Raw genomic sequence first — 13,865 nt, 5'->3', positions numbered from 1 at the left:
GACAGTAGGTGTGTGCACTCACATCATTGCTGTGTGATGACAGTAGGTGTGTGCACTCACACCATTGCTGTCTGATGACAGTAGGTGTGTGCACTCACATCGTTGCTGTGTTGTGACAGTGAGTGTGTGCACTCATCATTGTTGTGTGATGACAGTAGGTGTGCGCACTCACATCATTGCTGTGTTATGACAGTAGGTGTGTGCACTCACATCGTTGCCGTGTGATGACAGTAGGTGTGTGCACTCACATCGTTGCTGTGTTATGACAGTAGGTGTGTGCACTCACATCGTTGCTGTGTGATGACAGTAGGTGTGTGCACTCACATCGTTGCCGTGTGATGACAGTAGGTGTGTGCACTCACATCATTGTTGTGTGATGACAGGTGTGTGCACTCACATCATTGCTGTGTGATGACAGAAAGTGTGTGCACTCACATCATTGCTGTGTGATGACCGTAGGTGTGTGCACTCACATCGTTGCTGTGTGATGACCGTAGGTGTGTGCACTCACATCATTGCTGTGTGATGACAGTAGGTGTGTGCACTCACATCATTGCTGTGTGATGACCGTAGGTGTGTGCACTCACATCATTGGTGTGTGATGACCGTAGGTGTGTGCACTCACATCATTTATGCAGCTCTCAGCTGAACGGGAAAGCGCACTTGCCGCTGCCAATGCATCACCAGCACCCTGGAAATAAACACCAGGGCGTCGGCCATTGTGTGCTGCTACAATCGGAACAATTCTGCTCGAATCGAAGGACAACACGAATGACTGGCATACTCATGCCTTCAGGAAAGAGGAGAGAGAGAGAGAGACATCTCCTCCCAGGACATTTGCACGAAGCACAACACAAAAGGACTGCACCCGATTGATCACAAGGACTTACAAAAACGTCTACAAAGGTACGTAACGTGATGTCTACCTTAAGCGCTGTTTCTACACCTTCTACACTTCAATAATAATTAAAAACCCAGAAAGAGCAATCAGAGATTGCAGAGTGCAGACCCTCGCCAGGACGTATTTTCAGTGGCTTTTAAGGCTTTTGTGTTAAAACAAATATGCCGGGCGAACCACGTGACCAATGACGTCATCGTTATTTTATTGTTCTCCACCAATTTATCCCTAGATGATGCTCAAGAAATTTCATCTTGATCGATAATGTTTTATACTTGTCGAATTATGACGTCGTAATGGCCGCACCTATGACATCATCATTAACATATGGTATTCCACATGGAGAGCGCTTAACAATGAGCCATGTCTCAATTTTTTCTACAAGCAACGGTACCCACCCTATGGGCGGGGCTTCAATTGGGAAGCCCAAATGAAAAGGCAAAATATCAGAAATTGAAGGCTTTTTTATTTTAAAAGATTCATATAAACATCCGTTGAATCATATCACACGCAAATCATCAAAATCTCAACAGTACATGGCGCCCGTTTTGAAAAAAGATCGAATTCTGCAAAACGGAAGCGGCTGCTACACGTCTTTCTCAGTCGCACGTTTATGTGTGAAGAGTGCGCGTAGAATCTGTCACATGGAAGCGGCTGCTACACCTGTTTCTCAGTCGCTTTGCACACGCTGCCGTGTTACTTCGGAGCCGCACGTTTGTATCGGAAGAGTTCGTCAGGAGTCGATCTACTCTCTCCTGGTACGTAGAATAAACAGTATTTGTAGAATTTCAACAAAAGCCACATCATTGTTCATACTCGGTAAATATTATTCCTTCGTGTTTGGAAAAACTGGAAAAATTGGAAAAACAATACAGCCTATTTTACTCCCAGGGGTCCCAGGAATACCCACCCAAAATATCATTGCGATCGGTTGAGCCGTTTTTGCGGTACCTTCGAACGGACGGACAGACATTTGATGAATTATAGTAAGATTCAGCACTTTCGGAGATATGGAGGTGCAAAGTTTTTCGGTTTTTCAAGATGGCGGCCGAACCACGTGGCCAATGACGTCATCATTATTTGTTTTCTAAACTAATTTATTCCTAGATTATGCTCAAGAAATTTCATCTTGATCGGATGAAGTTTTGTACTTGTCGAATTATGACGTCATAATGGAGGCCTTGGGCCGAGAGAGTTAAAGATTGGGCACAGTCTATTCCATGGCAAGACAAATATGTGTGTAAAGTATGGCGATGCTATTTGCAAAGATGTAGACGTAGTACTGCGCACAGACAGACAAACCAACCAACCAACATACTTGCCGGAATTTTTTCCAGCAAGTAACAAACAAACAAACAAATGAAAAATCGGTCAGAGACCGAGGACTTGCCGGAATGTACTTTTTTATTGGCCATTTAGGACAAATATGGCGGCCGAACCACGTGACTGATGACGTCATCATTAACATATTTTATTCCCCATGGAGAGTTCTTTACATTGAGCCACGTCCCAAGTTTTTCTATTCAGGACTTTCGGAGATATGGAGGTGTAACGTTTTCCGGTTTTTCCAAGATGGCGGCCGAACTACGTGACATATGACGTCATCATTAACATATTTTATTCCCCATGGAGAGTTCTTTACAATGAGCCATGTCTCAATTTTTTCTGTTCAGCACTTTTGGAGATATAGTGGTGCAAAGTTTTGCCGTTTTTCCAAGATGGCGGCCGACCACGTGACTGATGACGTCATCATTAACATGTTTTATTCCCCATGGAGAGTTCTTTACAATGAGCCATGTCTCAATTTTTTCTGTTCAGTACTTTCGGAGATATAGTGGTGCAAAGTTTGCCCGTTTTTCCAAGATGGCGGCCGAACCACGTGACTGATGACGTCATCATTAACATATTTTGTTCCCCATGGAGAGTTCTTTACAATGAGCCATGTCTCAATTTTTTCTCTTCAGCACTTTTGGAGATATATTGGTGCAAAGTTTTGCCGTTTTTCCAAGATGGCGGCCGACCACGTGACTGATGACGTCATCATTAACATGTTTTATTCCCCATGGAGAGTTCTTCACAATGAGCCATGTCTCAATTTTTTCTGTTCAGCACTTTGAGATATCGAGGTGCAAAAATTTTCGGTTTTTCCAAGATGGCGGCCGAACCACGTGACTGATGACGTCATCATTTGGGCACAGTACATTAGAGGGCAAGACCAATATGTGTGCCAAGTTTGGCGATTCTACGTGCAACGGTGTAGACGTAGTGCTGCAAACAGACAAACAGACAGACAGACAAACAGATGAATGAAAAATCGGTCAGAGACCGAGGACTTGCCGGAATTTACTTTTTTATCGGCCATTTAGGACAAATATGGCGGCTGAACCACCTGACCGATGACATCATCATTAACATATTTTATTCCCCACGGAGAGTTCTTTACAATGAGCCATGTCTCAATTTTTTCTGTTCAGCACTTTTGGAGATAGAGGTGCAACGTTTTTCGGATTTTCCAAGATGGCGGCCGAACCACGTGACCGATGACGACATCATTAACATATTTTATTCCCCCTGGAGAGTTCTTTCCAATGAGCCATGTCTCAATTTTTTCTGTTCAGCACTTTTGGAGATAGAGGTGCAACGTTTTTCGGATTTTCCAAGATGGCGGCCGAACCACGTGACCGATGACGTCATCATTAACTTATTTTATTCCCCCTGGAGAGTTCTTTCCAATGAGCCATGTCTCAATTTTTTCTATTCAGCACTTTCGGAGATATGGAGGTGAATTTTTTTCCCGTTTTTCCAAGATGGCGGCCGCACCACGTGACCGATGACGTCATCATTAACATATTTTATTCCACATGGAGAGTTCTTGACAATGAGCCATGTCTCAATTTTTTCTATTCAGCACTTTCGGAGATATGGAGGTGCTAGGTTTTTCGGTTTTTCCAAGATGGCGGCCGACCACGCGACTGATGACGTCATCATTAACATATTTTATTCCCCATGGAGAGTTCTTTACAATGAGCCATGTCTCAATTTTTTCTGTTCAGCACTTTTGGAGATATAGTGGTGCAAAGTTTTGCCGTTTTTCCAAGATGGCGGCCGACCACGTGACATATGACGTCATCATTAACATATTTTATTCCCCATGGAGAGTTCTTTACAATGAGCCATGTCTCAATTTTTTCTGTTCAGCACTTTTGGAGATATAGTGGCGCAACGTTTTGCCGTTTTTCCAAGATGGCGACCGAACCACGTGACTGATGACGTCATCATTTACATATTTTATTCCCCATGGAGAGTTCTTTACAATGAGCCATGTCTCAATTTTTTCTGTTCAGTACTTTCGGAGATATAGAGGTGCAAGGTTTTTCAGTTTTTCCAAGATGGCGGCCGAACCACGTCACCGATGACGTCATCAATTGGGCACAGTCTATTCCAGGGCAAGACCAATATGTGTGCAAAGTTTGGCGATTCGCCGTGCAACGGTGTAGACGCAGTGCTGCAAACAGACAGACAGACAGACAGACAGACAGACAGACAGACAAACAGACAGACAAACGAACAGATCAACATACTTGCCGGAAAAAATTTTCCGGCAAGTAACAAGCGGACTCATGCAATACCCTCTCCTCTGGCGAGGGTAACAAGAAGACGTCATGCAGAGCACGATACTTGCAAAATCCCTTCCCCCCCCCCCCCCCCCCCACATTGCCATTGATCCATCAAATTTTCCATTTCATCAACATTAAAATTGACGATCTTGATCAAAGCTCGGGTCAATAGGATGAAAAGTGACGATTTTTCAGATGAAAAATGATTTTAGTAGTTTGACCTTTTGACCTTAAAATAGTTGGTTTCCCAATTTAGTGAAGCACGATGCAAATGCTGTTAAATTTTCAAGTCAATCGGATGAAAATGGCTATCTTACTATAATTCACCAAATGTCCCTCCGTCCGTTCGAAGGTACCGCAAAAACGGCTCAACCGATCGCAAATATATTTTGGGTGGGTATTCCTGGGATGCCTGGGAGTAAAATAGGCTATATTGTTTTTCCAATTTTTCCAAGTTTTCCCAAACAAGATGGAATAATATTTACCGATATGTGGCTTTTGTTGAAATTCTACAAATACTGTATATTCTACGTACCAGAAGAAAGTAGATCGACTTCTGATGAACTCTTCCGAAATAAACGTGCGGCCTGAAGTAACACGGCAGTGTGTGCATAGCGACTGAGAAACAGGTGTAGCGGCCGCTTCCGTGTTACAGATTCGGCACGCACTCTTCACACATAAACGTGCGACTGAGAAAGACGTGCAGCAGCCGCTTCCGTTTTGCAGAATTCAATCTTTTTTCAAAATGGGCGCCATGTACTGTTTAGATTTTGATGATTTGCGTGTGATATGATTCAACGGATGTTTATAGGAATCGTTTAAAATAAAAAAGCCTTCAATTTCTGATATTTTGCCTTTTCATTTGGGCTTACCAATTGAAGCCCCGCCCATTGGGCGGGTACCGTTGCTAGTTTTAGAAATTTGACCTCCAGATGACCTTTGACCTTTAACTTATTGTGACCTGTAGGCCAGTGACAAACAAACAGACAGTCAAACACACAAACAAACAGACAAACACACAAACAAAGAGACAGACAGACAGAATGAAAAATCACTCAAGAGCGACACTTGGCAAAACAGAAAAAAGTAGAATTACACTCAGTGGAGCAACCTTTTAACCTCAAAAATAATTTGTGGTTTTATCTTTCTGTCTTCTACCGACTCCTCTCCGGCCTTGCTCCCCCAGCTCTCTCTGTGCTTTGTCCCCCAAATATTCCTACAGGTCGCACAAGATCTGCCAGCAAACCTCTGATGGTTAAACTGCCGAAATCTCGGCTCTCTGCTCACCTTCACTCTTTCATTCCTCCCGCCTCTGGAACAAACTCCCACACTCCCTTCAATCCCACTCCTCCCTCGAGGTCTTGAAAACAGCTGTTCACCACCATCTCTTATCTTTCCCCATCCAAAACCTTGATCTTTTCTACCCCCACTAATTCACCCCAGATCCACCTTGTTTGAAATTCCAACTTCTTTCCTGGAAGTCCTGGCAGTGTCCATATGTTTTATACCTCTCCCACTTCCCATGCCTCCCCCCCCCCCCCCCCAAAGCTCTCTCCCTCCCACAGATCTCTCGATGTCCCTGCTCTCAGATGTTGTGTTTGTGTTCCTCCCCCTCTCGCCCCATCTTGTCTACCGCTCCCCATGTTATATGTTTTATGTGTCGGTTTGTCTTTCTGTGTGATTAATGTTAGCTCTTTCACGAGCCTCGATCTTGTATACAAAAATAATAATAATAATAATTCAGTGATCTGACATGCAAATCGTCTGCAAAGTTGAAGTTAATCGGATGAAAATTGACAATTTTATAAATTTGCCCTATGTTGACCTTTTGGTCTATGCTGACCTCAAAATTAGTTGGTGGTTGGCTCAGTAACAACAACAACACAACAGGCATTTTAAGGCCATTTTCCCTGCTAGAGCGGGGGTTAGCCTTGCGGTCCCCATGACAATCTTCTCCATTTTGCCCTATTTTCTGCATCTCCCCTTGTTAACCCCCTTGCCCGCATTTCTTCTTCCACCACCTTTAGCCAAGTCTTTCTCGGTCTTCCCCGTCCTCCACTTCATTCTACATTCATTTCCATCATTCTTCTCAACCAGTCACTTTCATCCTTCCTCAACACATGACCAAACCTTCTCAACCTGTTGCTTTTGACAGCATCCATCACAGGCTCTATTCCCATCATCTTTCGCAATTCATCATTTGTCTTCCTCTCTCTCAACGATACTCCACACATCCACCGAACTATTTGCATTTCCACCCTTCGTTGCTGCTCTACGTTCATTACCCATGTCTCATTGTCTCACTCCCATAAATCATAACACTTCTCACACATGCAGCATACACCTTTCCCTTCAGCTTCAACGACACTCCCCTCCTCGTCAGCACGCCACTCAGTTCACGAAACCCCTTCCATGCACATCTCACTCAAGCAACCGTTGCCGAGTCTGATCCACCTTCTCCATTCAGCATGTCTCCGAGGTAGCAAAATGTTTTCACACCTTCCAGCTTCACGCCATCTCCAAGATCCAACTCAACATTTCCTCCATCTGCAGCTCCCTCTGTGCACACCTTACACTTGAATGTAGCTGCCACACTGGTTAATGACCCTCACAGACCACTACATTTTTTATGAACCCACTCAGCACACATTGTACATTGAAAGGAGTTCACTCCGACACCCTTCCTGCACACAGCACACGGCCACTTCCCAGTTCTTTCCACCTCACCACATGTTTACCACTTGCCATCACCTTCGTTTTTTCGATATTCACCTTCAGACCTTTTGCCTCCATACATTCCTTCCACTTGTTCATCTTCTCCTTCAGTCCATCCATACTCTCCCCAATCAACACCAGATCATCTGCATACAACAACTCCCACGGTAAACCCTCCTTTACATTCCGAGCCAGCACATCCAAGACAGCTACAAATAGTAGTGGACTTAGTACCGACCCCTGATGCACTCCCACCTTCACCTCAAACTCACCACTGTTCCCGTCCTTCGTCCTTACAGTTGTGTGCGCTCTCTCGTACATTGCCATCACTACTCTGATCAACCATTCCTCCACTCCTAACTTCCTCAATGCCCATGTCACTACTTCGCGTGGAACCCTATCGAATGCTTTCTCCAGATCAACAAACCCAAGAAACAACTTCTTCCTCTTCTCCATGTACTTCTCCTGCAACTGCCTTACAATAAAAAGTGCATCTGTCATTCCTCTTCCTGGCATAAATCCAAACTGCATTTCATCAATCTTCACTTTCTTCCTTATCCTCCTCTCCAACACCCTTTCCAATACCTTCATTCCATGCTCCAATAACTTTATCGCTCAATACAAGCCACAGTCCAGAGGGTCACCTTTCCCCTTGTATCGAGGGACGAGGGTACTCGGTTCCCAATCTGAATCCACTGGAATGCGGACTTCTTTCACCACCAGATTACAGATCTCTGTCATTCTCTTCACACCCCAACTTCCCGCTGCCTTCAACATATCTCCCACAACTCCCGTCGGCCCTCCCACTTTTCTACTCTTCATTGCTTTTATCACTTCCTCAACTTCCTTCTCAGTTATCTTTTCTGCGGGTCCTAAAACTGGGTTACTCTCGATGTTGCCGTCCCATTCATTCTCTGCATTCAGCAGTATTTCCATATATCTCTTCCATCTTCCTTTAATTCCATCTGGGTCCACAACGATTTGTCCCACTTCATCCTTCAAGCAACTCACCTCCATCACATCACACTTCTTTCGCTATCTGCTTTGCAATCCTGAATATCTGATAGTACGTAAGCCGATATGAAAATCCTTTTCAAATTTCAAGTTAATCAGATGTAAATTGAGGATTTTAGAAATTTTAAAAAAGTGGTTACGCTTTGGCCTATGTTGACCTTGTGACCTCTGTTGACCTCAAAAATAGTTGTTTGTTGAATTCAGTTAACTGATATGTAAATGCCATTCAATTTTCAAGTCAATCGGATGAAAATTGATTTTAGAAATTTGAAAAAAAGTGATCGACCTTTGGCCTATGTTGACCTTTTTACCCCAAAAATATATAGGATTTTGTCAGACCACGAACTCTACCATTTGGTGATGTTTCGTGAAGATTGGTTTAAAATTGTGACCCGTAGGCAAGTATAAGTGAGCGGACTGACAAACACAAACAAAAACACAACACCAGAGTGATCAACAAACTTATGAAAACAAAACCCTTTTTTTTGCCAAGTAATAACAAACACAACCGACCAATATACAGACTTGGCATTTAATATGGAATATATATTTTTTTCTTGACTTGGGTTTACTTTCTGAACTCAGTATATCAATCTGGTGAGTTTCTTTTACCCATCGGTGATGTCTTTGTTGAAAGAACCATGTCACTGATTGTCTTTCGCAGCAAGAAGTCATTAACAGGATTATATCACAGGTGGCGTGACAAAATGTAAGGACAGGTACATTTGACGATTGGCTTCACAATCGGGTATATAAGGGTGGTTGCGTTCTGTATTAGTGGAAAACAACTGCTGCACGTCCACAAATGTTATTGCCGCTTCCTCTGGAGATGGTCCGTCAACTTGACAATGCTGTTTGTCATGGAGTGGTGGCTTTACGAAATTCTGGCATGAAACAGCGTGCTATTGCTCGGTAGCATGGCATCACTCAAGGTCAGGTGTCAAAGATCCTGAAACGAAATGCTCAGAGGGGTGTCCCCATTCCAATACCGAGGCCAGGACGTCCACACAGAACCACAAGGAGAGATGATCGCCAGCTGCACCGGTTAGTCTGCAATGGCCGTACCAAATCAGCTAATCAGCTTAGGGCTGAGTGGCAGCAACTGACAAATGTGCCTGTATCCAGAAGGCTAGTCAACCAACGACTGGTTCAAGCAGGCTATCGTGCCAGGCGTCCCCTGAGAAAGCCACGCCTGACCAGACAACACAGCCAGCGCCGATTGCAGTGGGCCAGAGAGCACCGTCAATGGCAGCCAGGACACTGGAATCACGTGACCTTCAGTGACGAGTCTAGATTTCTGGTCTATCGTCAAGATGGCCGCGTCCGAGTGCGCAGACTCATGCACCGGATACAGAACGTGCAGGGATATGATGGCTGCCACGGTCATCAGACAAGTGCATGAAGCCCACAACGAAGATTGTATAGTGCGAAGAGTCCAAGCTGGAGGTGGTGGGGTGAGCGTTTGGGCTGCTTTTCATGCAGGGGGCAAAACTGACCTGGTTGTTCTGAATGGAAACCTGAACCAGTTCAAGTACAGGGTCATTCTGGAAGAAACATTGCTTCCATTTGCTCGTGCAGCCTTTCGAGGAAACTTTGTCTTCCAAGATGACAATGCACGGCCTCATCGTGCTCGCATGATCCAACACTTTCTTGCTGACCGTGGTGTAGAGCATATGGAGTGGCCTGCCATGTCCCCGGATATGAATCCGAGAGAACTTGTGGGCAGAATTAACGCGTCAAATCGACAACTTGGACCAGCAGCCTACCTCTGTGCGTGAATTGCAACAGACTATTGTCACTGCATGGCAAGCAATTCCTGTCCAAACCTTGGCAAATCTCGTGAACAGCATGCCTCGACGTGTACGTGCTCTCCTGAATGCTCGTGGGGGTTACACGAAGTACTGAACTGTAATTTTACTGTCCGTAATCCCAGTCATAATTTAGCTTTTGTTTTTGTTGAAATTTTTTTTGGCTAATGTGCAAAATAAAGAGATACTTCTGGAAAACGTACAGAAGTTTAACACAGTACTGTCCATGAATTGAGTTCGATATCAGTTTACATCACTTTCAAGGATCAATTTATTTGTTTCGAAATGTCAAATGTGGTTTTTGTTTCTTTTAAAGGTCACATTAACAAAATCTAGAATAATTTCAACATAATTCCAATGAACTTTTGGTTCTAAGTCATCTTGAAAAGTAAGTTCACCCCCCCCAAAAAAAAATTCCATATTAAATGCCAAGTCTGTACTTGAAAAGTCTTCGATTTTGCAAGTAACTAGAACGGTACTCAGTAGAGAGCATACCTCGACCAGGTGAACAATTTACGTTTGTATCCCAGAGTAGAGCTCTTTCACGAGCCTCGATTCAGTATACAAAAAAAAAAAAAAAAGACCAGAAAATGACAATACAGAATCACATTTAATCAAAATCATTCGTCCACAACTTTTTGAGGTCTCCTGCTTTGTATCGTTTTTGGCCCTATCTGCCAATGGTGAAGAATCACTTTAAAAGTTAAAACTCTACGAGCCGGATCCGGATCTTCACCAAAATTGAATCGATTCTTCCTCATCATACACACAACCTGTCCACAAAGCTTCGTCCGAATTCGTCCATAACTTTTTGAGATATTTTGTTCAGACAGAGAAACAGGGGTGAAAACATAACCTCCATCCATACCTTCGGTGGCGGAGGTAAACATTGTCGACATGAAACAAATGATCAAGTTATAAAAAGGAACCAAGACCAACGGTGTTACGGGGCGCACCTTGTACTACAAGGTGTCGGTCTTTATCTCAGCCTTACCAGGGATTCGAGCCCTCCTATGGACATTTTGCTTCTTCTGCTACGAGTTGTTCAAAAAAAATTAAATATTGTGTCCTTGCACTTTCATCGACCTGTCCTGCCCTCATCCACCTAAAGAGCAATACCAATGTCCACCTGGAACTGGAAGCGACTTCAATTGCCTCGAACAGCACACGCGTTGCAATACAGTGTAACTGTACGCGTGTCTTCCTCCAAACACGCCGCAAACTCTCGCGAGACGTCGCGGGAGAGTACGCTCATCTTCTTCTTCGTTTCTGCGTTCATTGCGCTTTCAGAGCCACGAGACTCTATATACGCCACGCATCAAAACTTGACGTCATAATCAAAAAGATACTGGTTCCCGACTGCAAAGCCGCAATGAGCCGGCGAAGCCAAAGCCTCTTGCCACTATTTTACCCATCACTATGGCATCAGTAGGTTAGGTAGTTGGTAGTAGGTAGGTGTAGTAGGTACCGTACCTGGTAAGACTTGGTAAAAGAGAAGAGCAGACAGTCCTCCCCAATACCTACATACAATAAATGTCACAAGAAGCTTAAGGAAGTAACTATACCATGTGCTAGCTTAAGGCCTATTTTAAGAAATTTTAACTGGGCTTAACATACGTTTTCACAGTATGTGTGTAGTCTTCTAACTTCAGTCGCTGTCAGGGCTGGTTCTCTCCGGGCACTGCGGCTTCCTCCACCAGAAGAAGCGAGCTTGCAGTAAGATCAGTGCCGACAGATCAGACGATAGCGCCGTTTCAACGGCAATGTGTGACTGTCGTTAATCAAACCGAGCTTTCTTTCTTTATGTAAATCGCTTATACCGGTAGGTGCAGGACATCATCATAAATCAGACAAACCTACTGAGCACGGGAGCATGGGATTGATACCGGTAGGTGCAGGACATCATCATAAATCAGACAAACCTACTGAGCACGGGAGCATGGGATTGATACCGGTAGGTGCAGGACATCATCATAAATCAGACAAACCTACTGAGCACGGGAGCATGGGATTGATACCGGTAGGTGCAGGACAACATCATAAATTAGACAAACCTACTGAGCACGGGAGCATGGGATTGATACCGGTAGGTGCAGGACAACATCATAAATCAGACAAACCTACTGAGCACGGGAGCATGGGATTGATACCGGTAGGTGCAGGACAACATCTTAAATCAGACAAACCTACTGAGCACGGGAGCATGGGATTGATACCGGTAAGTGCAGGACAACATCATAAATCAGACAAACCTACTGAGCACGGGAGCATGGGATTGATACCGGTAGGTGCAGGACAACATCTTAAATCAGACAAACCTACTGAGCACGGGAGCATGGGATTGATACCGGTAGGTGCAGGACAACATCATAAATCAGACAAACCTACTGAGCACGGAAGCATGGGATTGATACCGGTAGGTGCAGGACAACATCATAAATCAGACAAACCTACTGAGCATAGGCGCATGGGATTGATACCGGTAGGTGCAGGACAACATCATAAATCAGACAAACCTACTGACCATGGGCGCATGGGATTGATACCGGTAGGTGCAGGACAACATCATAAATCAGACAAACCTACTGAGCATGGGCGCATGGGATTTATACCGGTAGGTGCAGGACAACATCATAAATCAGACAAACCTACTGAGCATGGGCGCATGGGATTGATACCGGTAGGTGCAGGACATCATAAATCAGACAAACCTCCTGAGCATGGGAGCATGGGATTGATACCGGTAGGTGCAGGACATCATAAATCAGACAAACCTCCTGAGCACGGGAGCATGGGATTGATACAGGTAGGTGCAGGACAACATCATAAATCAGAGAAACCTACTGAGCACGGGAGCATGGGATTGATACCGGTAGGTGCAGGACAACATCATAAATCAGACAAACCTACTGAGCACGGGAGCATGGGATTGATACCGGTAGGTGCAGGACAACATCATAAATCAGACAAACCTACTGAGCATGGGCGCATGGGATTGATACCGGTAGGTGCAGGACAACATCATAAATCAGACAAACCTACTGAGCACGGGAGCATGGGATTGATACCGGTAGGTGCAGGACAACATCATAAATCAGACAAACCTACTGAGCACGGGAGCATGGGATTGATACCGGTAGGTGCAGGACAACATCATAAATCAGACAAACCTGAGCACGGGAGCATGGGATTGATACCGGTAGGTGCAGGACAACATCATAAATCAGACAAACCTACTGAGCACGGGAGCATGGGATTGATACTGGTAGGTGCAGGACAACATCATAAATCAGACAAACCTACTGAGCACGGGAGCATGGGATTGATACCGGTAGGTGCAGGACAACATCATAAATCAGACAAACCTACTGAGCACGGGAGCATGGGATTGATACCGGTAGGTGCAGGACAACATCATAAATCAGACAAACCTACTGAGCACGGGAGCATGGGATTGATACTGGTAGGTGCAGGACAACATCATAAATCAGACAAACCTACTGAGCATGGGCGCATGGGATTGATACTGGTAGGTGCAGGACAACATCATAAATCAGACAAACCTACTGAGCACGGGAGCATGGGATTGATACCGGTAGGTGCAGGACAACATCATAAATCAGACAAACCTACTGAGCACGGGAGCATGGGATTGATACCGGTAGGTGCAGGACAACATCATAAATCAGACAAACCTACTGAGCACGGGAGCATGGGATTGAAGCCCAATTCGATTTTTTAGGTCTCCCACTAAAGAAGCGAAAAATTCCCAAAATGCCCCAGAGTGGTTTAGGCTACTTTCCAATTACGTTT

The 13,865-nt window shown here is 44.6% G+C and overlaps 1 protein-coding gene across 2 annotated transcripts in view; it reads right to left on the bottom strand.

Annotated features, from left to right (window-relative positions):
- PBDC1 (polysaccharide biosynthesis domain containing 1) overlaps positions 1-11,329 on the bottom strand; it is a 77,636-nt gene extending 66,307 nt beyond the window's left edge. The window contains exons 1-2 of one of the 2 annotated variants that reach the window (XM_068111354.2): positions 11,047-11,329; positions 626-691 (exon numbers count right to left, since the gene is read on the bottom strand). In XM_068111354.2, the coding sequence (XP_067967455.2) occupies positions 626-691; positions 11,047-11,073 (93 nt within the window). In that variant the 5' untranslated portion in view covers positions 11,074-11,329. The remainder of the gene's footprint in view (positions 1-625; positions 692-11,046) is intronic. The other variant, XM_068111356.2, reaches the window with a different exon arrangement.
- Positions 11,330-13,865: the final 2,536 nt, after the last annotated feature.

The sequence above is a fragment of the Myxine glutinosa genome, chromosome 3 (genome assembly GCF_964187855.1).
Source record: "Myxine glutinosa chromosome 3, kmMyxGlut1.1, whole genome shotgun sequence".
Lineage (NCBI taxonomy): Eukaryota > Metazoa > Chordata > Myxini > Myxiniformes > Myxinidae > Myxine > Myxine glutinosa.
Note: the sequence above shows the minus strand (reverse complement) of the source record. Positions and strands in the feature narration are given on the sequence as shown.